The following is a 24678-nucleotide window of genomic DNA, read 5'->3' as shown; positions in this document are numbered from 1 at the left end:
CCCTCCTCGTTGTCATCATCAGGGAACACACCTGGGCCTGACCCCCACCTGAAGGATGGCCTTCTGGCAGGAACTACCAGTGTGAGACCAGAACCAGGCCTCGGAGCAGTTACAGTGACAGGAGTCCCAGTAAGTAAGCCCCTCTCCCCTGGACATAAGCCTGACTCAGCTGTGTCCCTGGCCAGGATCACACCTGTGGGGCCAGCTCAGGAGAGAGAATTTCTGGCTGGATGACTTGTGGCAGGGCTCCCTTTCCAAGCTGATAAAAAGGGTAAAGTATCATGGCAGCTGGGCAGACCTTATCTCGACGCCTTTCTTGACTGACAGCCACAAGCTGCACTCTACTGACTATGACTCTCAAGGAGGCTGTGAATGGATACTGTCCCTATACATTGTTGTTTTTGTTCAGGCGCTCAGTCGTGTCCAACTCTTTGCAACCCCATAGACTGCAGCATGCCAGGCTTCCCTGTCCTTCACCATTTCCCGGAGCTTGCTCAAACTCATATTAATCAAGTCGGTGATACCATTCAACCATCTCGTCTTCTGTCTTCCCCTTCTCCTCCTGCTTTCAGTCTTTCCCAGCATCAGGGTCTTTTCCAACGAGCCGGCTCTTCGCATCAGGTGGCCCAAGTATTGGAGTTTCGGCTTCAGCAACAGTCCTTCCAATGAATATTCAAGGTTGATTTCCTTTAGGAGTGACTGGTTTGATCTCCTTGCTGTCCAAGGGACTCTCAAGTCTTCTCCAACACCACAGTTCTAAAGCATCTTCTTCGGCGCTCAGCCTTCTTTATGGTCCAACTCTCACATCCATACATGACTACTGCAAAAATTGTAGGCTCTACACATTGGGGCCTTAGAAACGCGTCTCAGATTTCGCCCACGGGGAGGCGCCGGCTAGCTAGGGAAGAGTAGGGTTCCAGTTGCCCTGCCCTCGTGCCAGGTCGCTCGCCCGAGGTGAAGGCCGAGCCTCCACTGCCTAAGTTTCTCCTGGGGGTCGCCCTGGATGGTCCAACTTGGCCGCCAGGAGAGGGGCGGGCCTGGGGAAACCGGCCCAAGTGGGCGGAGCTCGACTGTGAGGCAGGGTGTGGGAGGGGCTCTGTGGGGCGGAGCCTTGCGGTCGGCTGGGGGCGGGGTTTTGGAGGCAGGGCACAGTGGAGGCGGAGCTCCAGCCTCCGGGCTCCGCCTTAGGGGCGGGTCCCGGCCGCCCGGGCGCTTTCCACCGCGGTGTTCCACCCTTCCGGCTCGGAGTTTCATTCACCGCCTCCACCTTCCGCCCCGCGCCGGCAGTCGGCGAGACCGTCGCCGCGTTCCATCATCCCGCGGCCCTTGCGGCGCCCGAGCCCGCAATGTCGGGCCCCAACGGGGACCTGGGCACGCCGGTGGAGGCGGGCGCGGAAGGCGAGGAAGAGGGCTTCGGGGAAGCAGGTGACTCGGGGTGGGGTGGGGTGGGGTGGGGTGGGGGGAGCTGCTGAAGCGACGTTTGCTTTCTCGGGGGTGCCCTCCTGGGAGGAGGAATAGGGGCCGGAAAGAAACTGCAGAGCCCTCCCATCCCCCGCCCCAGGGAGGGTCCGGAGCTGCAGGCGCTTTCCTGAAATTTGGGGCGAGCACTTGCGAGCTGGCCCCTGGAAACCGCAGCCCTGGAGAACTGTGGTCAGTCGAGCCTGTTTTACAGATGAGGAAACTGAGGCCGCTTCAGGGATCACTCGCTTTTGGGGGGAGAGGGGGCGGTGGATTAGGACCTGCTTCAGCCACCTCTTTCAGCCCCTGCGGAGATGGGGACTCCTAAGGGGGCAAGGCTGGGTGTGGACCCTCCGGGGTTAGCACAAGGGGCTATCTTGGTGGGCATGCCACCCTGCTGAGTCAGCATCCGCAGCCACCTTTGCTGGTAGTGGTCTGGAGTCCTGGCGAGTGTGACTTGCTTACCCAGCATCCTGTTGCCTGCACAGCACTGCGAGGGGGAACGGGTGGGGGAGGTAGGAGGCTGGATAAGGAGCGAGAAAGATCAGCTCCCTTATCACCTTCTGGAGACTCAGTTTCCCCATCTGTAAAATAAGAATAATGGCTTAGTGTCCACCCACACTGAGATGTATAAGGATTAAATGAGAAAACGAATGGATAGCAGGCTCCAAGCATGCAAGTGTTCTGTAAATGGTTAGTCCCTTTAGTGTAATAAAGATTAGTGTATTAACCTGGAGGTCAGGACTTAGTAAATGAGGGCTAAGTATAGACTCTGCTTTTGGCTGTTTTGGGTAACAGCTTTATTGAGCAATAATTCACAAACTATACAATTAACTTATTTAAATTGTACAATTCAGTGGGTTTTAGGATATTCACAGAGTTGTGCACCCATCCATCAAGACCACAATAGTTTTAGAACACTTCCTCACTCAAGATCTGCATTTTTATTAACAAAGAGGTACAGTGAATGGGTAAGCGGTGGGCTGCCCAGTTCCCCCTGGGCACTGCTGGTGAAGAGCAGCCAGGTGAGGTGCTGGGAGCTGTGATGGGGGCATTTGGAAGGACCTCCCAGGAGGCATGTTGAGTGGAAGTTGGTAGATTGACAGGACTTAGGACATAAAGGAAGAGGGTGTCCTCAACGGAAGGCAAAGACTTGGGACTGAGAGGTACCCTTGACACTTGACTCAGACAAAGCCCAGCCCCAGGAGTGGAGACACCCGCCTCCCCCAGCCTCCTCCCCACTTGGGTTTCTTGACCAGAATATGAAATGTTGCTAATAGTGACCATCTACTAAGTGCTTGCTGTAGCCAGACCCTGAATTCTTGATATATGTATTTGATGCCTCACAATAACCTACTTTTTGTCCCCTTTTCCCAGAAAAGTGCAGTAACTTGCTGGGATGGAGCGGAACTGGGACTGAAACCCAAGTGCCCCTGCCCCCCTAGCACCACCAACCAGCTGCATGACCCTTGGCAGGTCTCTTCCTTCTTGGACCTCAGTTTCCCCATTTATACCACAAGGGAGTTGGACTCTAAGATCCAACAGACGCTTTCCAGGACTCTGTTCTCTGTGAGTTAGGACAACTCTGAGCAATGAGTACCCTTCCCCCAGAAGGCAGAAACCTTTGCACCCTTATCCTAGACACACTTTTTTGACGCTGGCCATTCTCACACACCGCCAGCCACTTCCCGTTTGTCCCAAGCTGGCAGCTGAGTGTATCTGAGTCATGGGCTGGCTCAGAACTGGGTCCCGCAGTGGGCACAGGCCCAGACCTTGGGTCCTAAGAGACACTGTGTTGCTGAGAGAGGCAGGTCAGAAGTGTCAGTGGAGGAGAGAGTGATGGTTTCTGATGGAGACCAGGGAAGGCTTCTTGGAAGAAGAGGCATTTGGAACTGGTCCTTGAATAGCTGTTGTGGTTGAAGCATTCAGGGTGGCACGGTCAGTTGAGAAAAGGCAGAAGGCTGGAAAGTCAGGCTCCATTCATTCATCCATTCATTCAACAAATGCTCACTGTGTGACAGTGAGGGTACTGGGGAAACAGCAGTGGACACAGGACCCCTCTCGCAGAGCACTCACCACAGTCTGGTGGGAGAGACAGACCGGCACACAATCACAGCAATCGAGCCGGAGATGAAGGCCATGGAGCTGTGAGAGCAAGGGGGTCAGGAATAGAGGCCTGACCCAGGCTGGGGCGCCATCCGCGCTACACTTGAAGGATGGGTGGGGCTCCTCCAGGAGAAGAGGAGGGAAGCAAGACAGAGGAGGACACGGCACACTCCAGGCAGAGACCACAGCAGGTTCAAGGGGCCTGAGGTGGGCAAAGGCAGGTGTGAGAGAAGAAGGGAGGAGGCAGGGGAGAGGGGTAAGAGGAGGGAGCAGGACCTGGGAGTCTGCCAGGAACCTTATTCTGAGGGCGGGGGAGCCAGGCAGGGCTAGAGAGTAGGGTCTGCCTGGGGACAGAGGCCTGGATTGCCTGACTCAGGCGCATGGGCTCTGGCCTCTAGGCAGTTGATGCAGGAAGTAGAGAGACTCGGCACCTGGCAGGACTTCCCAGGCTGGACACTGTCTGCCTGACCTCCCTATGACCACCCTAACCCTAGAAAAAGATGGCATACTAAGCTATTTCTCCAATGCCTTTCTTCTTTTGATATACACCCATTTTCCAGATGATGACAGTGAGGAGTAGGGACTTGCCCGAAGCCCTTTTTGAAATAGGCTGGCAGACAATGGTGGTGGTGGGGAGGGCGCCTGTGAGCCCTGAGGAGATATGGGACCTTGACTGTCTTTCCCCTTCCTTCCAGAATACGCTGCCATCAACTCCATGTTGGACCAGATCAACTCCTGTCTGGACCACCTGGAGGAGAAGAATGACCACCTCCATGCCCGCCTCCAGGAACTGCTTGAATCCAACCGGCAGACTCGCCTTGAGTTCCAGCAGCAGCTTGGGGAGACCCCTAGTGATGCCAACCCCTAGGCTCTGGGGGCCCCCAGCCAGGCCCCAACCCTGACTTGCTGGGCCAGGCTCTGGCCTGAACACTAACCACCTGGCTTAGATACCTTCTTAAGGGCTGGCCGACAGATCTCCTGGGGGTTCTGCCTGCCTAGGCCACCTTTCTGGTACTTCCCTTGGTGTGCCTGGGCCAGCCCCCACCTCCCAGCATCCCCTCCTGGAGCCAGGTGTAGGCCAGCGGCTCACCCAGCATGCCTGCCTGCCCAACTCCTGGACGATCCCCACTCTGCCCAGGCCTTGAATGTCCACATTAAACGGGTCTCCAACACCACTGTGCCTTCTCTCTCTTCTGTATCCTGGGATGAGGACCCCAGTGGCCGCCAGAGGTGAACAGGGCAGTGGAGGCATTGATCACACGCTGGTGGTTCACAAGCCTGGTGGTGGGGCTGGGGTTCTTGGCCTTCTTGTATTTCTGGGCACAGAGGTGCAGGTGAGGTCAGGGCTTCCTCCCCACTGGATATGCTCCTGGCCAGAGGTTGCTCCCCCAGACCAGCTGAGACAGCATCAGCCATGCTGTGTGACCCTGGGTGATGTGCTCAGCTTCTCTGGGCTCTAGGGCCTTTCTGCAAGACAACCAAGACCAAGATACGCTGTGTAGCCTTGGGTTCTGCCCTCCAGCTCTTGATCCTCAGTCTTGGTCCTCAGTCTCCCCATCTGGCCAATCACAGGGCTGGTCTGGTTGTCTGTCTCTAAGGGTCCTTCCAGATGGGGAAGTAGAACTAAAAAGCTTGCTCAGCCAGGGCTCCACTCACTGATGATTCATCATAAGGTCTCCTGACAAGAAGGGTGGGGCCTCTGCTAATGAATATGAACTTGGAGCCAGAGGGCCTGAGCAGTGAGGACCCCCCAGCTCCTGCACCAACTTTGGTAAGGTCCAGCTAGAGAGAGGCCAGGATGGGCGTCCAGAGCTCAGGCTTGGGGTCAAATCCTGGCCTGTCACCAGATGTATGACCTTCCGCAGGCACTGGACTTTGCTAGGCCTCAGTTTCTTCGTCTGTAAAGTGGGTATAACAACAAGACTTACCTCCTGGGGATACTGTGAAGATTAAATGAGATCTTACTTGAAGGTAGTATTTTCCTAGCCTGGGTACATGCTTAAGAGGAATACTGAGGCTCAGAAGGTGAAACACCTCATAATCCCAGAGTCCTTGGTGAGGGACCCTGTCTTCAGCTTTCCACTTGTGTCTTCTCACTATCTGCAGAGGCTGGGCGCCAGCTGAGAGCTGGCTGGGGGCCCCCCTTCCCCTTTCCATGCAGACAGAAGTGCTGGTGGAGACTATACAGGCCAAACTACCTTCCTTTATTGGATTTTCAGTAAAAATACCAACCATATCAAAGTCTCCACACAGACTCCTAAAAAGCATAGCCGATCGGGACGGAGATGGGGCAGGCATGGGGTGCTCCCTCCATCAGGTTCTGAGGCGTCTGGAGCGCCGGGGCAGTGGGGGCCGAGGGGGTGTGGACGTCACCTTGCTGGGGGTTTTGGCTGTGTCCTGGGTGCTGGGCTGGCTGGGCGCACGGCCGCCGGAGGTGAACAGAGCGGTCAGGGCATTCCGGGCGTTGATGGCACACCGGCGGCTCATGGGCCTGGTGGTGGGGCTGGGTTTCTTGGCCTTCTTGTACTTCTGGACACAGAGAGTGCGGGTGAGGTCCAGGCTTCCTCCACACCTGGTGTGCCCCTGGCCACAGGCTGCTTCCCCGGCCCCGCTGAGACTGTTGGACATGCTATGTGACCCTGTGTGACGTGCTCACCTCTCTGGGCTGGACCTCTAGTGCTAATCCTCCGGCCCTCAACACCACCCACTCCAGAACAATTGCAAAAAGACCTTGGCCCAACCTGGCTTGGATTCCCTTTGTGGGTAGAGCCTCTTGTTGGGGGCTGTGCCCAGGGGCTGAGGCCAAGCCTAGGAAGGAGGTGGCCACCTGCTGTTCCCGTCAGCTTGGGCGGAGTCTGACCCCCGGCGGCAGGGCGGAGCGGGGCAGGAGGCCGGACTCACCTGCAGGTTCTCGAAGTGGGCCAAGGACTTGCAGTGGGAGAGCTGCGCCCCTGAGTTGCTGTGGTAGAACTTGTGGCAGATGCGGCAGACGTAGCCCATCACGGGCACCAGGAAGTCCACCCCTGAAGGACAGCAGGGTCTAAGCGCTTACATCCCCACGCCAGCCTGGTGCCTCCCCGCCCCACCTATGGGCCTATCCTCCCCTAATAGCCTCCAGGTGGGGAAAGAGACCAGGACAGGCTGCCTGGCCAGGACACTGTGACCGGGACCTGAGGCCCATAGCTCCTGCAGGTGGGGTAAGGGCTGGGGTCTTACCGTATGCGGTGTTCGGGCTGTAGGTCTCCGAGCCTTTCCACTCCTCTACGGATATGTCTCTGGATCTCATCTGGAAACACACCAATGTGGGCCCTGGTTGGTTCTGGCTTCCCTTAGTCGCCTCCTAAACACAGGCAGGGCCTGGAACCCACCCATGCTCTTCAATGCCAGCCCCTGGATTTCCAGGAGGACGTTGCAGGTGGCATCCGCTAAGCCTTTGCCCATGCTGGTCCTGTGCCCCAGAGTGGCCTTCCCAATCTATACTTTCCAGGTGAGGCTCAGTCCGTCCCCTCCTCCGGGAAGCCCTCCTGTTCCCACAGTGGCCATAATCCATGCCCAACACATCACACGTGGCATTTCACTGAATCCTCCTAACAACTTTCTATGGTTCACCCATCTCACATGTGAGGAAACTAAGGCCCAGGCTCATTAACTCACTTGCCCAGGGTCACCCAGCTGGTTGATGCAGGAGTAGGGTAGTGAACCCTGGTGAACCCCAAGCCCTGGTTAGCCTTTACCATGAGCCTCTGCCAGCTCCCAGAGGCTGCAGAGACCACAGTCTTGGGGGGGTGGGTTTCAAGTGATCACCTGCTCGACATGAGCCCCTTCTGGACAAGGCCATGCTTGGCAGTGCCCTCGACCACTTACCAGGCAAACAAATGCGGCCTCTAAAAATGATGACCACCCCCAAGGCTGTGGCCCTTCCTTACAGTCTGAGCTGGGACTATTACTTCTAAGCAGAGAAAACAGAGGCTTAGAGAAACCAACAATAGGGTCATGCCACTATTGACTTCTGAGCAGCAAAGCTGGCATCACCCCCAATTTGTTTAGGGCTGGAGGCCACGCATGCAACCATCCATCCACAGCCCCTCTGTGCATGCCCTCTTTGGCTGCCCCCTCACCACCCTGGACTGTGACTGGCAAGCTATATAAGGACAGGGGCCAGGCCTTGGTCCCCAGTATTCCTGGTATCCAGGACCAGGGCCTGGCCCAGAACAGGTGCTCTGGAAACACCTGTTAAACTGAAAAGCTCCTCCAGCTCCTCACTCATGGGAGACAGCAGAGCTGATTTATTCTAAGCACAGGCTGTGGAGTCTCGCTTCCTCGCATCCAAATGGGTGAGACTCTGCCAGGAAAGTGCCTGGTTACATGCCTAGCATATAGTAAGTGCTCAACAAATGTTGACTTCGGGAGTTCCCTGGTACCCTAGTGGTTGGAATTCCAGGCATTCACTGCCATGGCTCAGGTTCAATCCTTGGTCAGGGAACTGAGATCCCACAAGCCATGTGGCATGGCAGAAAAAGGAAAAAAAGTGTTGAGAGCTTCCCTAGTGGCTCAGCAATAAAGAATCCACCTGCCAATGCAGGAGACATGGCTTTGATCCCTGGTCCAGGAAGATCCCACATGCCAAGGAGCAGCTAAGCCTGTGAGCCACAACTACTGAAGCCCTAGTGCTCTAGAGCCCGTGCTCTGCAACAAGAGAGGCCACTGCAATGAGACGCCTGCGCACCCAACTAGAAAGTAGCCCCCGCTCGCCACAACTAGACAAAGCCTGTGAGGGAATGCAGACCCAGAACAGGCAAAAATTAATAAATAAATAAGATTATTTTAAAAATCAGGCAATCTGGCAAGCTTTCTCTGTAAAGAGCTTGATAATAAGTACTTTTTTAAAAAAAAGTTGACTGCTCTCGCCACCATCATCATCACCATCATCACCTTTCACCGACTTTCCTGTATGGACCATGTAGCTCCCCTCTCCATGTCTCTGTGATGCTATTCTCTTGGCCTAGGATGCCTTTCTCTTCCACAACACAAGAAAAAATTTCAGGCAGGCTTTCAAGACCTTGCATATTTCACCTGCCACCCTACCGTCATCATGATGCATATTTACACGTTGTCATATTAAAGATAGTTCCTAATAATACTAGATTGTGGCATGTCTTTGTGCTTGCAAATGCCAGCACAGTGTCTCCTGGCCCCTGGGAGGTGGGGGAAGGTCTCTCCTGGTCTGGGAGTCCAGCCTCCAGCCTCCTTTCCACGCCCCCTCTCCCTAAGCACCTGCTTGCAGAATTCCTCCTCAGCCTCGATCTCTTCTTCCTCCTCGTCATCCTCCTCCTCTTCTTCATCGCCCTCAAAGCAGCCCACAGCGTCCACCGTGATGAAATGGTCCTCGTCTTGGCCGGCTATATCCTTCTCCAGCGTCTTCAGCTTCCCGGGGTGGGTAAGGGCTCAGGTCAGCTCTGGGCAGCCACAATGTGACACCCCAACCACCTCACACCCCAGAGAACTCCAGTCCCTCTGGCCCTGCTGTGAATTTGGACGGGAATACACCTCAACTTGCTGTGTGGCCTTGGCCAAGGCTCCGTAGTGCTCTGGGCCCCTGTCCTCTGAGGGAGCTGGGGTTACCTCCTTGGCTTTGTCCTTATGGCCTTGGGACTTCACATGCTCCACAAACTTGCGGGGGGTCTTGAAGTAGCGGTTGCAAATGGTGCAGAAAGGTCGCAGGGATTGTTTGGCGAGCTGAGGAATGGAAGGCGGGCCCAATGGGCAGTGGCAGGGGCAGCGTCCCCAGGTGCAGCTGGGCAGGGCCCAGCGAGACGCCACCTCCCACCTGCAGGCCTCAGGTGTGCTACCTCCAGTGTCAGGGTTAGGGCTAGAGTTAAGCCACTCTGCAATCAGCAGACTGTGCTCCACAGAACACAGGCAAACACAAGATGGGATGGTGGATGGTAACAGAGAGACAGGACAGTCAGAAGACAGAGAGGGCAGGTGCCAGAGGACCCCATGAGCCCCGAGGCTGAATGCAGGGTGAGATGGTGCCTCGCCCACACTGGACAGATGGGGAACCTGAAGCCCAGAGAGGAAACATGACTGATTCATCACAAGCTACAGCCATGCAGGGACAAAGACTGACGTTCACTTTCTGCTTCCAACCTGGGCTCCCTCCTCCCCAGCCCCGGACTTGGAGACCACACCTGGGGTGCCTTTGCAGCCAGCGCTGGGCCCGTACCTTGTGGTCCTGCGTCCTGCGGTGCTGGATCAGGTCCCCCACGTAGTAGAGCTGGCAGGTGTGGCACCAGCGCCTGGGGGGAGGCTCCCTGATGACAATCAAAACAAGCACAGCGTGACACCCCATTCTTGTTGGAGAGACAGCCGCTCTTCCGGACGCTCCACAAGTGGATGCGAGTCCAACAGAATCGGTTTTTTTGGAAACTTAACAAACGGATTCTAGGGTTCGTCTAGAAGAATGCTTAAGTATAAGAGAGAAAACTTGGGGGGAGGGATGAGATTTAGAAGCACTGGGGACACCAGGAGGCCACCAGGACAGGTGACAGAGCGGAAAATACCTGGCCTTGAGAACTCCTCTTTACCCTCCAGTTTGGACGCCCTGCCTTTCCCAGAGCTTGTCTGAGCCCTTCCCCAATTCCAGGACCTGTCTCCATGCCAGTAAGTCAGGCCCCGCTCTGGGACCCCCAAAGTGCAACTGCCATAGCATTGTCCACAATGGATTGGGAGGATCTGATTCCCTCTCTGCCCTCACTGGACTGTGAGCTCTGGGAGGCCAGGACCTCACCCCAGCATCCCTGGGGTTTGGCAGGGGATCAGTCCAGAGCTCCTGACTGTGAGGGAAGGACAGACAGCCCAAAGACAAGGACTGCCGCATTCTGGGCGGGGCTGAGTCAGGATCCAGCAGTGTCAGGACGCAGTGTGGCGAATCTTCTCCACCTGAAGCTTGTTTACAGCTTGGGCTACAGCCCTGCATTCTGTCGCAAGATCTATTTTTATATAGTCAAACTCATTCTGCAAATGCAATTTTGGATCCTGTTTGGTCCTGACATTGCATCATGCATATGTTTCCACACTGTCAGCAATTCCCTGCCGTTGCCCTATATATCATTAGTTCTTCCACCAAGTGGAAGAACGGATCTAAGTCCCTAGTTTGGGATATTTTATATCATTTCCAAGTAAATTTTTTCACCACTGCATGAACTCTGCAAGGAACATCTCTGTGAGTCACCTTTCTCCTGGCTTTATGCTAATTTGGCCCAAGTGTAACTCCTAGGTCAGCAAGCCAGGGGAGGCTTAAGGGTGGAGACCATCCTATAAAGCCACAGGGAAATTCCTCTCGAACTGAGAACCAGCTAACAGAGACACAGCCTTTGAAGAGAGCTCCCCGTCACTCAGGGAATGCAAGCAGAGGCCACCCAAGGGCCCTTCCTGTCCCCTCACCCCACCCAGGGGAGCTGCAAACTGTGACTCTCTGTAAATCCTCATGGCAGAGCCCCTGACCACTGACTCAGAGCTATCTGACCAGGGAAAGGATCTGATTTGGCCTCCACAGGACTCGTTTCTTATTTTTTTAAGACTTTTTTTGGGGGGGCGGATATGGATCATTTCTAAAGTCTTGGTTAAATTTGTTACAATACTTCTTCTGTTCTATGTTTTGGTTTTTTGGCCACAAGGCACATAGGATCTTAGTTCCCCAACCAGAGATCGAACCCACACCCTCTGCATTGGGAGGTGAAATCTTACCCACTGGACCACCAGGTCTGCTGTTCTGGTTTTAATTCTGAACTAGCTGTTAACATTATGAAATTGGGAGAATCACATACAAATCGGTTTCTAGATGCTTCTGAGAAACCAGGAAATCTGGAGCTGAGTGGCAGCTGTTTGGTGAGACAGAGCCCGTGTACCCTAGAGTGGACTGAGCCAATGTCGTCCTGTTTCTCTCATTGCTGACGCCTCCCGGCTCCTGCAGGCCTCAGTGGTTGCCCACTGAGCATCCCAAGAGCCAGTCCCAGACTCTGGAGGGCTGACATTTCTAATGGACCAAGCCCCCATGACCAAGAAAGGAGGAAACCCAGGGAAGTTCTAATCTCAGGCCATTAGATGAGCATGTCCTGCCTGACCATCAGGCCCTGTGGTTGGAGGCAACACATATGCCAGGGGAGTGGGGGGTCTGTGCCACAACCCAATTCCCTCCCACATAGGGGGTCACACTGTTCCTGCCTGGATGGAGCCTTAAGAGACCGTCTAGGGGCTTCCCTGCTGGCCCAGGGGTTAAGAATCTGCCTGCCAATGCAGGGGACACAGATTCAATCTCTGATCCAGGAACTAAGATCCCACATACCATGGGGCAACCAAGTCCATGAGCCACAACTACTGAAGCTGGCATGCTCTAGGAAATCTGTGCTCTGCAAAGCTTGAGAAGCCACCCCAACGAGAAGCCTGTACTCCACAACTAGAGAGTAGCCCCACTTGCTACAATTAGAGAAAGCCTGCACTCAGTAACAAAGACCTAGCACAGCCAAAAATAAATAAATAAAAATTTTCTTTTAAAAACAGAGAGGCTGTCTAGTTCATGAGTTCCTGCCGTACACCCCTCGCCAGGCCATTTTACAGATCAGGAAAACTGAGGGCCAAGGCCACACAGTGAAGAAGTATTTGGGAGAGGGCAATCATAATCCCTTAAGACCTTGTGGATGGTAGATCAGGGGCCCCCCTCCGCCTAGGCTGGCTTGTGAGACCACCTCCCCTGCCCCGTCCAGAGCCTCTGGGACCCCCCACTCACTCGTCCTCTCTCTCCAGGACATCCCGGGGCACAGGCAGCAGGGAAAGCAGGTAGGCTTGGCTCATGTGCTGGATCTCGCCGAGCCGCTGCTGGTGCTGGGCTCCCGACATGTGCTCCTGGAAGTCCTGCAGCAGGTGGGAGCGAGAAAGGGGTGTGAGCAGTGAGCCCCTGAACACTGGGGCTAGAGGAGGCCTCCAACCTGGGCTTCCTGGCCACCCCACCGCCTCTGGGAGGACCTTTCTCTTACAACCCTGTATGGGCCAGAGAAAGATGGTAAACTGAGGCCCAGAGTGAGCACACGCCAGCCAGAGCCTCTGCTCCTGCTGGAGACCATGAGCACCTTGGAGGTGAGGAGCAGTCTGATCAAATTCCAGGTCCCCGTGGCTCTGCTCAGGCCAGGCACAGAGGGGTGGCGCTAACAATAGAGACAGTAATCATACCAGTGTGATGCTGTTATTAAGGCTGCACTCTCTCTGGGCCAGCCCAGGGACTCATGACTTCAATGTCAAGTTGTTGAATCCCCAGAACCTCCCTGGGAGGTAGTTTTTCTTTTTCTAGAGGTGGGTTCTAAATGTTTCTTCTGATGCATGCAGAAACTGAGGCACCAATGCCTCAGTTTGGAAGGTAGAATTCACCTTCCAAAACCCACATAGCCGGTCAGGGCTGATTTGCACCAGGTCCACCCGACTCTGAAATCCTGCCCCCTTGGCTGGTCCAGAGATGTTTTGTGAGCAAAGGTACAGCTGCCGGAGGTGGGGCTTGGGGGCCCAAGTGAACACAGAGGCAGGAAAGGCAGGCTGGGTATCACATACAGACCCCAAACCCTCCACCCACCCACGAGATCTCCCACCCACCCACCGGCGCGTACCTGCTGGCTACTGCAGCTGGCCTTGCAGATGTAGCAGAAGAACTGAAGGGCCTGCTTAGAGGGTGTGCTGGCCACCGCAGGGGTGGCAGAGGTAGAGTCGCCAGCCCGGGGCGCAGGTGTGAGGGGTACGGTGCTAAAGGCCCGGCTGTCGCTGCTCTGCAGGATGGTGACCTTCAGGGAGCCCCCAGCCCCCCACACCTGCACGGGGAGCATGAACAGAGCTACCACCAGCTGAGCACTTATGGTGGGTCAGCCCTGTGCTGAACTTCTAGGAGCACTCCTGACAGCCCATTTTACAGGCGGGAAAACTGAGGCTCTGAGCCATTAGGTGATCACCCAGGCTTGCTCAACCAGGCAGCACTGTAGTCAGTATTCAAAAACCCAGGTCCCCCTCAGTTCCCACTGCCTTCTGTGACAGATGCAAGGAAGGGAAGGGGGCTTGGCCACAGTTATACCATAAGGCTCCCCAGGTGGCGCCAGGGATAAAGAACCCGCTTGCCAATGCAGGAGACATAAGAGACGCAGGTTCAGTCCCTGCATCGAGAAGATCCCCTGGAGGAAGACATGGCTACCCACTCCAGCATTCTTATCTGGAGAATCCCATGGACAAAGGAGCCTGGTGGGCTACAGTCCATAGGGTCACAAAGAGTTGGACAGGACTGAAGCAACTTAGCACACAGAGTAGAAGGCAGGACTGGGCCCCAGGCCCCAGATGCAGGCTTCCACACCACGCTGTCTCCGCTGGAGCAATGTAAGCCATGTGGGGCTCTGAGAGCTCTAGTTTTGGGGTGAGCAAGCTGGAATGGACCCTTATCACCAAAAGTGCCTCCAGATTGTCAGAGCAAAGGCACGTAAAGGCCCACATGAGAGCTGATGAACGCTGTCAAACCCAATCTGGTCTGCCCACAAACCCAGGAGGAGGGCTGCCGTCACATTTCATAGGAGGGGAAACACAAGGGGGTCCCGGGTAGGGGGGGCATGGCTGGGGCAGAAGGAGGCCCTCCCACCACTGGGCGCACCGTGTGGTCCTCATCAGCATCTCTACCCACCCCCAGCATCTCTCTCGCTCTTTTTTCACATTCTGCCACATCCAGGCCACCAGTCAACTCCTCCTGGCTCTCCTCCACGCTGACCTGGGCGCCAACTGGCTCTGGCGGGGCCTCCTCTGGGCCTGAAATGACAGATGTGCTCCATTTCCCAGGGCCCATCTCCCACTTGGGCCCTGAGGGATGCAGGCCTGAGAGTCACTTTCTCCGCCCACAGCCAGGACCTTGAAGCGTCCAGTGCACATAGACTGGAATCCTGGATCCAGGCCCAGCCCTCGGTCCCAGGCAGCACCCAGTCAGGGCTGGACAGGGCTGGGGGAGGAGCAGGGTCCCAGCAGAGCAAGTCCCATCACCGGGCCAGCTGGGAGTCAGTGCTCACTTACCTGCTCCAGCTTCTACTGTGTCAGGCAAAGTTTCCGGCGCTGTGGAGGAAACCAGAACTGGGGCTTTCTCCGACGCTGGCACCGACGCCTGTGGCTGAGTCTGAGGCCGTCCCTGGGTCGGTTCCGGGGGCTGCACCGGGAACCGCACCGGGGGTTGCTTGGGTGGCTGCTCCAGCGGCTGGAGCCTCGGCTGTGCTTCCGTCTGGACCTCTGGGTATGTCTGCGTCTGTGCCTGCTTCTGTAGCAGTGGCTGCACGTGCCTGGGGGGCTGCGGCTGTGCCTGCAGCTGCGCCTGTCTCCGTGGCTCTGCCTCCTTCTGCGGCTGCCGCTGCACCTGCTGCGGGGCTAAGTGCTCTGGAGAGGTCTGCGTTTGTGCCTGCTTCTGCAGCTTTGGCTGCACCTGGACATTTACGGGGAGCGTCTGCGGCTGGGTCTGTGGCTGCACCTGGGCTGCGATCTGCAGGACCCGGGGCTGAAATCGTGGCTGCACTCGGGCTTCCAGGGGCTCAGGCAGCAGCTCGGGTGTCTGTGTCTGCTTGGGTGCCATCATCCGGGTCTGCAGCTGGACCTCTGCCTGCAGCTGCCCTGGGGGCCCCTTCTCTGCGGGCTCCTCTGAGCTGGGAAGGGTCAGAAGATCACATTCATGTCCGCCAACTGGCCCCACAGGATCCCAACAAAGGCCCTGACCTAGGCTCCAGTCCTGGCTCTGCCATGTACAAGCTGGGGTCTGGGCAAGCCCCTTCGGCTCTCCGGGCCCCAGCTTCCCCTAAGCAAACTGATCCCTTGCTTCCACCTCCCACAGCCTACTAGTTTGTATTCAAGGCCCTGGAAGCCTGCCTACCCTCTGGCCACACTCTGAGGTTCCAGGCACACATTTTTACCCCTCCACACTGGCCCCCTCACCTCACTGTGGCCCAGCCACAGTGAAGAAGCCAGAGTCCATTTGGCCAAGGGCCTTCCCAGGTAAGATGCAAAATTAGGTTTGACCTCCCCCCCACGCCAGAAACCAAGGTCCTTGCCTTGTTCCCTTGAAGGATCTCACCCCACCTCCCCCTACCCTTTGCCTTTGCAGGAATGAGGGTATAGAACACCTGGGTACCAGGCAGGTTTTCAGCCTCAGTTACCTCTTTGACTTTTTAGCTGGTGGCTCAGAGGCTTCACAAGACTCAGGCTCAAGTGCTGAAGTGCGTTTCTCCTTAGCGATGTCATCTGGGCATTGGGGAGGTTCTTGGTCTGGGATGGAGGGCAGGTGAGAGACTGCCACGCCAGGTGGAGCACGTATGAGCTCCCAGTTCCAGGAGGTGGGGCCTGGGCTCACAACTCCCCCCGCCCCCTGCAAGAACCCTGCCTCCCAGATCTGCCTCCATGACTGCCCCCCACACCCACCTCCCCCCAGCCCATGCCCCTCCAAAGGGCCAGCAGCTTCCCTCTCTCCCTCACCTTCAGGTGTGTCTGTTCGGAGCTCTGCGGCTTCTTCAGACCCCTCTGGGGGGTCTGACTTGTCCTCCACAGGCATTGTCTGAGAAGAAGAATCCTACTTCCTTTCAGAAACCATTTCTGATATCTGCCATCACGCCCTTGCCCAAGAGCAGCTCCAACATGTAGGCTCCAGGGGATGAAGGAGCCTGGCCCCAGAGCTGCCAAGGGAAGACCCTAAACACCCCAGGAATCACATCCAGGGGTTCCATCTAGCTGCCAGCCTGTTAAGTAAACGCAGGTTTGGGCGATGCAATACTTTCTCCATGATGCGGCCCCCTGATTCCTCACCCTCTTCACGAAGCAGCCAGAGGGACCCTTCTCAAATGCAGACCTGATCATGTCTCTTGTCTCTTTCAGGCTGAGACCCTCCCATGACTTCCCGTAGCCCTGGACTATTCCTTCCTTACCCCAAGCCTGAAACTAACTCCCCTCCCCACGCCCCTGCACAGTCTGGACCCTACCTCAGGCCTGTCCCTCCAGCCTCAGCTCTCATTCTCCCTCTCCTCTCTGTGTCCACGCTGGCCTCTTTGGCTCCCCAAAGCTCTGGGTCTTCTCCCAGAGCCTCAGAGGCGCTTCTTGCAGGAAGCCCTCCTAACCCATAGTACAGGTTCCCCGGGGCCTTGGACTTCCTTTTTGCAGCATTTCCCACGGCCATCATTCATCAGCTGGAGAATTATGTATATTAAGGTCTCATCATCACTACCACCCTCCTCCCCAGCCCAGGATCTCCAGGAGAGCCGGGCCAGATGCCTTCTCTGCCCCAGAGAGTCCTCTGCCGGGCATTAACAGACATCCGCTAAGTGAACACAGTTCCAAATGGCTCCAGGGTACCCCAGGGAGCCCCAGGGGTCCACCTGCTGCTTCCCTCACTCCTACTAAGCCCAAGGGACCAGCGGTGAGTGGAAACATGCACCACATCAGCGCTCCACGCCCTTCGCAAACTACCCAGCTCTCACCCTGCATGACACAGGCACTGGTCTGAGAGTCAGGAGGGCCGGACTCTGGGTCTGCCTGGACAGCTGTGCAGCCCAGGACAATCTCCACCCTTCTCTCTGAGCCTCAGTCTTCCCATATGTAAAATGGGAGCAAGGAGGGAAACAGTTGACAGGACCATGTTAGGACAGGCCCAACTGGAAGGTCAGAGGCTGTGACCCTTCTCTGGAGGGAAATGCCTCACCTCTGGATGTGGGTGGTGTCAGAGCCAGAAAAGGTGGATGCTGCCCCCTCTCCCAACTGGGATGCTCTCAGGAGTGTGGTGTGTGTGAGGAGCTGTCTAGACATCCGGGGACAGGACAGACATAGGAAGCATATTATTTCCTTTGAAAACCTCTCTGGTTCTTCCTGCTCAAATCAGGGAGCGCTCATTAAAGGCTCAGAAACTGAGCTGGCAACAGGGTAGAGTTTAGGATTTTACAACATTGTTTTATCCCAATCACTTTTCTTTTACTTCTATGCTTGGGGATTAATTCAGAGTTACTGTTACTGTGTTGCTTTTTTTTTTTTTTTTTAAATTTCAGATAGTGATTGTTTCTTTTTTAAATAAATGTAACAGAAAAGCAGTGTTCATTTAAAGCTATACTACCCCAAACAGTAGCTAGTAGGTACATATGCCTGACTTTCCAGCACTGGAATTGTGGCAAGCTGAGTCAAGATGTAAGCATAAAATATATACCAATTTTAAAGAATTAGTATTTTTTTAAAAAACTCTCAAAAGAATATAAAATACCTTGTTCATTTTTTATATTGATTACATGTTGAAATGATAATTTTTAATACAGTAGGTTAAATACAATATGTTAGTAAAATTAATTTTTCCTATTTCTTTTTACTTTGTTACTGTGATTACCAGAAAACTTTAAATTACATATGTGGCTCACATTTAATTTCCACCGGGCAGTGCTGATTTAAAGAAAGTTGGTAAAATATACCTACAGTGAATACAGTGTTATATGTCAATTACACCTCAGTCTTTTCAAAAAGAGAGAATTGTTAGCAAACAGTATTAGTAAATAATAGAAATTGTAAATAAAAAGGGAATAAATAGTTCGAGTGGTGTTCAGATATAGCAAAAATCACTTTGGGGTTCAGAAATATTTAAAGCTTTAGAAACACTAGACAAGTCTAACTCTCCCCCCCTATCATTTCATTGATAAGGAAATTGAGGGACAGAGAGGGCGATGATCAGCCCCAAGGCCAATGTGAGCTGGAGGGGGTACTACTGGTGGGTCCCCAGATATGTCCTCTCCAATCCACACCTGCTCTGCACCCAGACACCACTCACCTTGCGATTGGGGGTCACAGAGGAGGTCCGGGCCTGTTTCTGAGGGGTTCGCCCTGAAAGGTTGAGCTGGGAGGGGTTGATGGGGACCCCGACGGGAGGAGGGCCCAGCAGGGACTGCCGAGTGGCCTGAGGAAAGAATTGCTGGAGATTTGGGGTGGCCAGCTGTGGGGGTGTGAGGCTGGGGGGTGTCAGGTTGGGGGTTGCCAGGTTGTAGCCACGGAGGTTACCTGTGGGTGAAAAGAGGGCAGAAGGGGGATTACAACTGTGGTAGGGTGGTAAAGGTTAGGGTCAGGGGTCAGTGCCCCCATGATGCTTGGGGATCACGGATAACTTCAAAGGGGATCCTTCCCACCCAAGAGCAGCTGGAGGGGAAGAGATTAGAGCCAAAGGCCCAGTCCCCCCTGAAGCACCGGTGGGAGGGGACTTTCGGGCTGGTTTTCTGCTCCAGCTTGTGAGGGAAGGGGCCCTTTTCCCTCCTCAAATGCCTCCCTACTCAGTGGCTTGGGCACCCCCAGAAACTCTGCTCACCCTTAGACGTGCTTTAGGGTACACTTTCAGGTATATAAAAGATTCAGCACAGGACCCAAAGGGAGAACCAGCAAGATGATTGGTCCCTGGAATAACAAGATAACTCTCCTACCAACACCAGCTACCTGTCATCAAAACTCTCCTAGGGGACCTCCCTGGAAGTCCAAGGGCTAAGACTCCACGTTCCCAATGCAGGGGGCCTGTGTTCGATCTCTGGTCAGGGAACTAGATCCCACAGGCCACAACTAAGACTTGGTGCTGCCAAATACATAAATAAATATTTTTTTACAAGGAAATGTCTAAAAAAAAAAGGAAATGTCTTTTGGTGACCGGGCACTTGCTATAAAAACAGCCTTAGTCACACCACCCAGCCACCATCAGGGTAACTATTATCCTCTCTACTGATGATAAAACAGACACAAAGTGAAGGGGTGGCTTGTCCAGGATCTCTGGGAGCGGCACTGCTGTCCACTCGCTGGCTCCCGGGTAGGATTCTGGGGGTCCCCTTGACTCCCCTCTCTCTTTACCCTCCCCCATGTGAGCCAACACCATTTCTCTTAACCCTGACTCTTACCCTTCTTCGCAGTCTAGCCTGACTCCCCTTCAGATCTCCACTCCTATCGCCCCTCTTCCTTCCAAAGCCGCTTCATCCCACATGTGAATTTCAGCCACAGTCTCTGTACTGTGATCCTTCTAAAAACCACATTTTGACTTTGCCCCTTCCCCTGCTGAACCCTTCCATAGCTTCCTGATGCTCAGGAAGGAAGCCCATTCCTCACTCTGCAAGGTCCAGCCCTGGCCCCCTCGACTCTCTCTCTTGCAGTTCTCTCTCTCACACACATACACACTGTACTCCAGCCACATGCTCCCATGCATGGGTCTGCCTCAAACAAGCCTGGCTCTGCCTGCCTCTGGGCCTTTGCACATGCTCTTCCTTCTGCTTGGACTGTTCTGCATCTGCATATTCCAGTCATCCTTCATTCCTCCCTTTAGGTGATTCTCCTTTGAGAGGGCTTCTCAGACCCTCTCTCTGTCCCCAGAAACCCAGCTTCCCTGTTTCCAGGCCAGCTGCACAATTCCTTGTCTGCTTCCCATTGTCCACCACTTAACCACCCTGGGAACTCCTTAAGGGCAGGCACTTCATCTGACTCAGAGCACTGGGGAAGTATCTGATCCAATAAAGGACAGTTTAAATCCTTACCCCAGTGCTGAGATGGGAAACACAGGGGTTACAGGCATGTATGGGTCAGATGTGCTGGGAGAAATGGTTCAAATGCAGGCTCTACAGTACAAGTTCTGTGACCCTGAGCAAATAAGCTTCCCTGTCTTAGCCTCAGTTCCCTCATCTGTAAAATGGGAATAGTAATAGTGCTTGACTCACAATGTTTTATGAGGATTCAGTGAAATATACAAGTGTGCCTGGTATTTACTAAGCATTTTGTGAACATTAACTTAAATACATATACACATATGTGCAGAGAGAACGCCAGCCAGCTCTTAAACAGTGAGATAAAAGATGGCACACTCTAAAAGAGAAATGGACAAAGGACATGGACAAGTCACAAAATGAATTACGAACATTCAGCAGACACATATAAAATGTTCAAGCACACTAAGAAATGTAAACTAAAAGCACTCCAAGAAATGTAAACTAAAGCATTAGTGATATAGCCTTTTTGCCAAGCAAATTAGACTAGATGTATATATACATATATATTAGAAAAGAGCATAATACCCAGTGTTGCCGTGGGCATGGTGAGACCGGCACTGTCATACGTGGCTGGTGGCATTGCAAACTGGTCCAGTCCTTCGGGAAAGCAATTTGGCAATACTTACTAAGAACCATAAAACACCCATCCTCCCTGACCCAGTCATTCTACTTTGGGGAATCCATTCTAAGAAAATATTCTCAAACATGATATTCATCCCATTATCTAAAGCAGCAAAAAGGAGAAAGAAAAGGAAAAAAAAGAAAAGAGATAGAAGGAAACAGCTGAGAAAGTTTAAGGACATAAGGGCGCACACCTCCAGGGGAATATTAAACAGCTGTTGAAAATAATCTTTATCGAGACTGTCAAATCATATGGTAAATGAACATGCCATTCTGCTCAGTGCAAAAGAAACAAACTACAGCCTTTCATATATATCAGTAATCACAATCATATATAAATCCCCAAGTCTGTGCCTAAAAAAAAAAAAAAAAAAGGGAGGAAATATACCAACACTTTAATGGGTGTTCTTTTTCTCTAGAAGTGAGTCTACATATGGTTTGGATTTTCTTGTCCTCTTTTTAAAATATTTCTTTCGCTCTTCTTTGAAGAGCATGACTTATAAAATGAGAAAGAAAAGAGTGAAAAAAAGTATGTAAACATTGTGGGTTCCTGTATGTGGTCTTATCCCTCTATCCATCCCTCTATAATTTATAAGCCGGCTCCCAGGATCGTCCACACCCATGTGCCCATGCGAGGGCTGAAGAGTGACAACATCACATCTTCTGACCTGGCTGCATACCCTGCTGGGAGTCAGGATAGCCTGGGGTCTCAGAACAAAGCTCTGTAGTAAGACCTCTAATGAACACCTAGGCCTCAGTTTCTTCATCTGTAAAATGGGGCCATGAGTGTTTCTCCCCTTAGGGTTGTCAGCAGAGTCAAGAAACTGGATTTGTACGGGGCTCAGCACAGTGCTCAGCCCTGAAGGACCAGTCAGCATGTCACAGCTACCCTGTGGGAGGGGCTAGGTCTGAAGAAGAGCTGGCTCCATGTCTCTAGACCCCTGCCTCCTCCCAGAGTGGCTGAAGTATTGGGAGCAGCATCATGGAAAGAAAAGCTGAAAGACTGCTCTCCATGTGGAGAAACCCAGGTGAGGGCACAGGCTTAATGCAGAGGGCTAGAGACACCCACTCAGAGATCCAGGGGTCAGGAGGCCCAGGCCCCCATCTAGCTCAGCCACTGCTGATGCTGTGTGACCCAGGGCAAATGACTTCCCTTCTCTGGACCTCAGTGTCCTCATCTGTCAAACAGGATGCAAAGGAGGGTGGTCAAAATAGATCTTTCCATCCATCATATCATCAAATCTCTCAGTGTCAGCAAAATATCTGCTGAGTAGTGCCCACAGAGCTAGCACCACAGCCAAGGGCCCACCTCTGTGATCAGACAGACCTGCATTCAGCTGAGCAACCTAGGGACTTCCACCTCCCCCAAGCCTCAGTGTCCTCATCTATAAACTGGGATATTGACAGTAGCCCCCTCTCAGAGTCGCTGTGCAGCTCGGGTGAGACTCAGTGGGCCTGCAGCCATACCTTGTAACTGTTGCAGAAGCAAAGCTCTTTGCAGCACAGAGCCGTTGAGGAGGGAGGTGGGGCTGGTCCCCTGGAGAGTCAGGAGCTGCTGCTGTGGCTGCTGCGGGGGGAGCCCCCTGTGTGTTGAGAGCGGGGTCAAAGGGTTATGGGGAGAGGCAGACCCTCCCTCTTCTCTGACCCCACTCCCCTCCCTTCTCTTCCCCTCTCTACTGCAGAGGATCCCCTTGGGGTGGGAACTGATGACCTCCAGGGCTCAGACAGGACTGCCCCTGGGCGAAAGGGCTGGAAGGGGGCGACTCCAAGGCATGGGCCAGAGTCACCCTGCCCTCCAGTGGGGAGCTCACCTGCTGACGGTCATGGGCAGTGGGGCCTGCGGTGGGGACTGCTGGAGCAGCTGCTGGAGCTGCAGCAACGGCTGCTGCTGGAGCTGCTGGAACGGCTGCTGCTGGTTGAACATGGTGGCTGCGAGAAGGGAGGGAGTCAGGCCGGAGGGATCCCGGTCGCCCAGCCCCAGCCCGCGGCTCTCGCGCGCTGCCGACTGAGCTTCAAGGCTACTCTCCCGGTCCGGCCCAGAGCGCGCCACGCGTGCGCTCCGTCCCTTCAATATCCCTCCAATCCCACCAGCCTCGAGGTTTAACCACCCTCCCGCCAACTGCCTCCAAATCTTCCCAACAGTTCCTCCTCCAAACGCCCAATCCCGCCCTCCGTCTCTCCATTCTCTCCGCTCCGGTCCCTCCAGGAGCGGCGCCTAACACTGATACACCTCCCACCCCGCCCTTCGGCCTTTCTTTAGGCCAATCACCTGCCGAACAAGCCAAGCCCCCGGCCACTCACACCCCTCTGAAGCTCCCACCCCGTCCCGGGTGCGCGCGTTCTGTCAATAACATCACCCCCACCCCCACCCCGCTGCAACCTTTGACTGTCTTCCGCGAACAAAGTAGGAGGAAGGCTTCCTTCCACTCTAACCGCCCCCCCGCCAACATTCCACCAGCCTCTTCCTCTACGGACAGATCCAGCATCACATCCAAATGCGGTGTCCCCACCTGCCCACGAAGCCCGCAGTCTCCATTCGAGTGGCCCCTGGGTCCTCGGCCGTCCCCCCGAGCCGTGCCCGACCCGCGCACTTCGTCCCCGCCCGGGTAACCTCACTGCCACCTCCCCTCACCCCCTCCGCCGTCTCGTAGCCCTCACCGGCGGGGCGGGGTGGGCCGGGCCGGGCCGGGCCGCTCCGGCTCGCGGCTTCGTGGGTCCCAGTCTCCCGGCGGCTCCGCCCCGGCCTGTCCACTCGGAAGGTCGGTCTGCGGGCCGGGACCGGGCAGCGCCCCCTGGAGGACGGGAGGTCCAGGTCACGCTGCGGGGACGGCGGTGCGGGGTGGGGGTGGGGGTGGGGGGGAGACTGCTCACCCGGCAACGCGGCCGGCGGCGGGAGTGGTTCCCGGCTGCTAGCCGGCGCCGGGCACCTAGCAGACCCTCCGCTCCGCATCCTCCGCATCAGGAAGGGGCGGCTCTGAGCCCCAGGTCCGTCTGTCTCCCAGAAGGGGGTCTGTAGTCTGGCAGGGACTTGGCGGGGGGCTTTGAGGAGGACCGTCCCCAACCGACTTCCCCGAGGACCCCACTGTCCCGCGATCCCGGGGGCCCCGCGTGGGGCTGGGGGTGGGAGGGGGTGAGGAGCCGCCCGCTGTACATTCGGGGACCGAGACCCAGCGAGGGGACGCCCCCGGCACAAGAATTTGCCCTAGAAGAGGTGGTGGGGCCGGGGAGGGGTGGGGGTGGGGGCTCGGTTTGAAAGTGTTTTTTCGTATTTACTCGGGTTTGGCGGCGGAGCCGGGGAGGAGGGCAGAGTTCAAAGATTTAAAAAACGGCGCTCATCGTCCTGCTTTCAAGGACCCTTTAATTTTGCCTTTGTCCGGTGTCCCGGTGCCTCGCTCCTCGGTCCCTACACTGGGTCACAAACAGTGTGCGGTTACTCGGGAGCGATCCCTTTTCCCTTTTCCGTAACGCAAAGCGGACCACGGCTGTAACAGCCCAGGGCAACGCGCTCGCTTTGTATCCGGCGCCGACGGTGTGCCGCGCAACTCACGCGGTGGCGCAAGGGCCCGAGGTCGGCCCAGCGGAGACCCGAGGGTCAACCAGTCATCGCAATCACGTGGCCAGCGCTGCCCTAAAGCTAGCTAGGGACCCGCGCTACTACAGCCCCTGGGGCGGCCTCACAGGTGCCTAAACTCGGCCTGGATTTAGGCGCCAACTGGGCTGGACGTGGGTGGGACTAAGGGGATGTCCCGCCTACGGGTGGAAGGGCGGCTGGGCGCTGCGGGCTTTGAAGCAGAGCCTGGTTTTTTATACCTGAAGGGCAGGAAGCAACAGCGAAGTGTGTGACGGCATCACATCTGCCCAGATTCGGACACGGATCGAGATCCCCCGTTTTCCCAACCAAGCAGATCTC

At 55.1% G+C, this 24678-nt stretch overlaps 2 protein-coding genes across 6 annotated transcripts; one reads left to right on the top strand and one right to left on the bottom strand.

Annotated features, from left to right (window-relative positions):
- The first annotated feature begins 1206 nt into the window (after nt 1–1206).
- Nucleotides 1207–4739, top strand: BBLN (bublin coiled coil protein). The gene is made up of 2 exons (XM_043916757.1): nt 1207–1425; nt 4260–4739. The coding sequence occupies exons 1-2, from the start codon at nt 1347–1349 to the stop codon at nt 4430–4432; spliced, it is 252 nt and encodes an 83-aa protein (XP_043772692.1). The 5' UTR covers nt 1207–1346; the 3' UTR covers nt 4433–4739.
- A 1010-nt stretch (nt 4740–5749) lies between these two features.
- Nucleotides 5750–23517, bottom strand: CIZ1 (CDKN1A interacting zinc finger protein 1). 5 transcript variants are annotated; one of them, XM_043916753.1, is made up of 17 exons: nt 23427–23517; nt 22580–22697; nt 22236–22351; nt 20673–20744; nt 18410–18636; nt 16090–16183; nt 15774–15906; nt 14650–15266; nt 14270–14391; nt 13221–13418; nt 12353–12477; nt 9791–9878; nt 9187–9300; nt 8839–8988; nt 6781–6850; nt 6466–6587; nt 5750–6093 (listed from the first exon to the last, which is right to left on the bottom strand). In XM_043916753.1, exons 2-17 carry the CDS (start codon nt 22690–22692, stop codon nt 5878–5880), a joined length of 2577 nt encoding a protein of 858 aa, XP_043772688.1. In that variant the 5' UTR covers nt 22693–22697; nt 23427–23517; the 3' UTR covers nt 5750–5877. The 5 variants fall into 5 exon arrangements, with proteins under 5 accessions (XP_043772688.1, XP_043772687.1, XP_043772690.1 ...); XM_043916752.1 differs by having other exon boundaries at nt 23279–23474; XM_043916755.1 differs by having other exon boundaries at nt 15774–15882; nt 23279–23474.
- Nucleotides 23518–24678: the final 1161 nt, after the last annotated feature.

Source organism: Cervus elaphus, chromosome 11, assembly GCF_910594005.1.
Source record: "Cervus elaphus chromosome 11, mCerEla1.1, whole genome shotgun sequence".
NCBI lineage: Eukaryota > Metazoa > Chordata > Mammalia > Artiodactyla > Cervidae > Cervus > Cervus elaphus.
The sequence above is the reverse complement of the archived record's forward strand: the minus strand, read 5'-3'. Positions and strand labels throughout refer to the sequence as shown.

Coding starts and splice junctions, on each gene's coding strand:
- BBLN (XM_043916757.1), top strand. CDS start 1,347: ATGTCGGGCCCCAACGGGGACCTGGGCACGCCGGTGGAGGCGGGCGCG. Junction 1,426..4,259: donor AGAGGGCTTCGGGGAAGCAG/GTGACTCGGGGT, acceptor CCTTCCTTCCAG/AATACGCTGCCATCAACTCC.
- CIZ1 (XM_043916753.1), bottom strand. CDS start 22,692: ATGTTCAACCAGCAGCAGCCGTTCCAGCAGCTCCAGCAGCAGCCGTTG. Junction 9,879..12,352: donor GTCCTGGAGAGAGAGGACGA/GTGAGTGGGGGG, acceptor GATTGTCATCAG/GGAGCCTCCCCCCAGGCGCT. Junction 6,851..8,838: donor AGGAGGAATTCTGCAAGCAG/GTGCTTAGGGAG, acceptor GTGTGTTTCCAG/ATGAGATCCAGAGACATATC.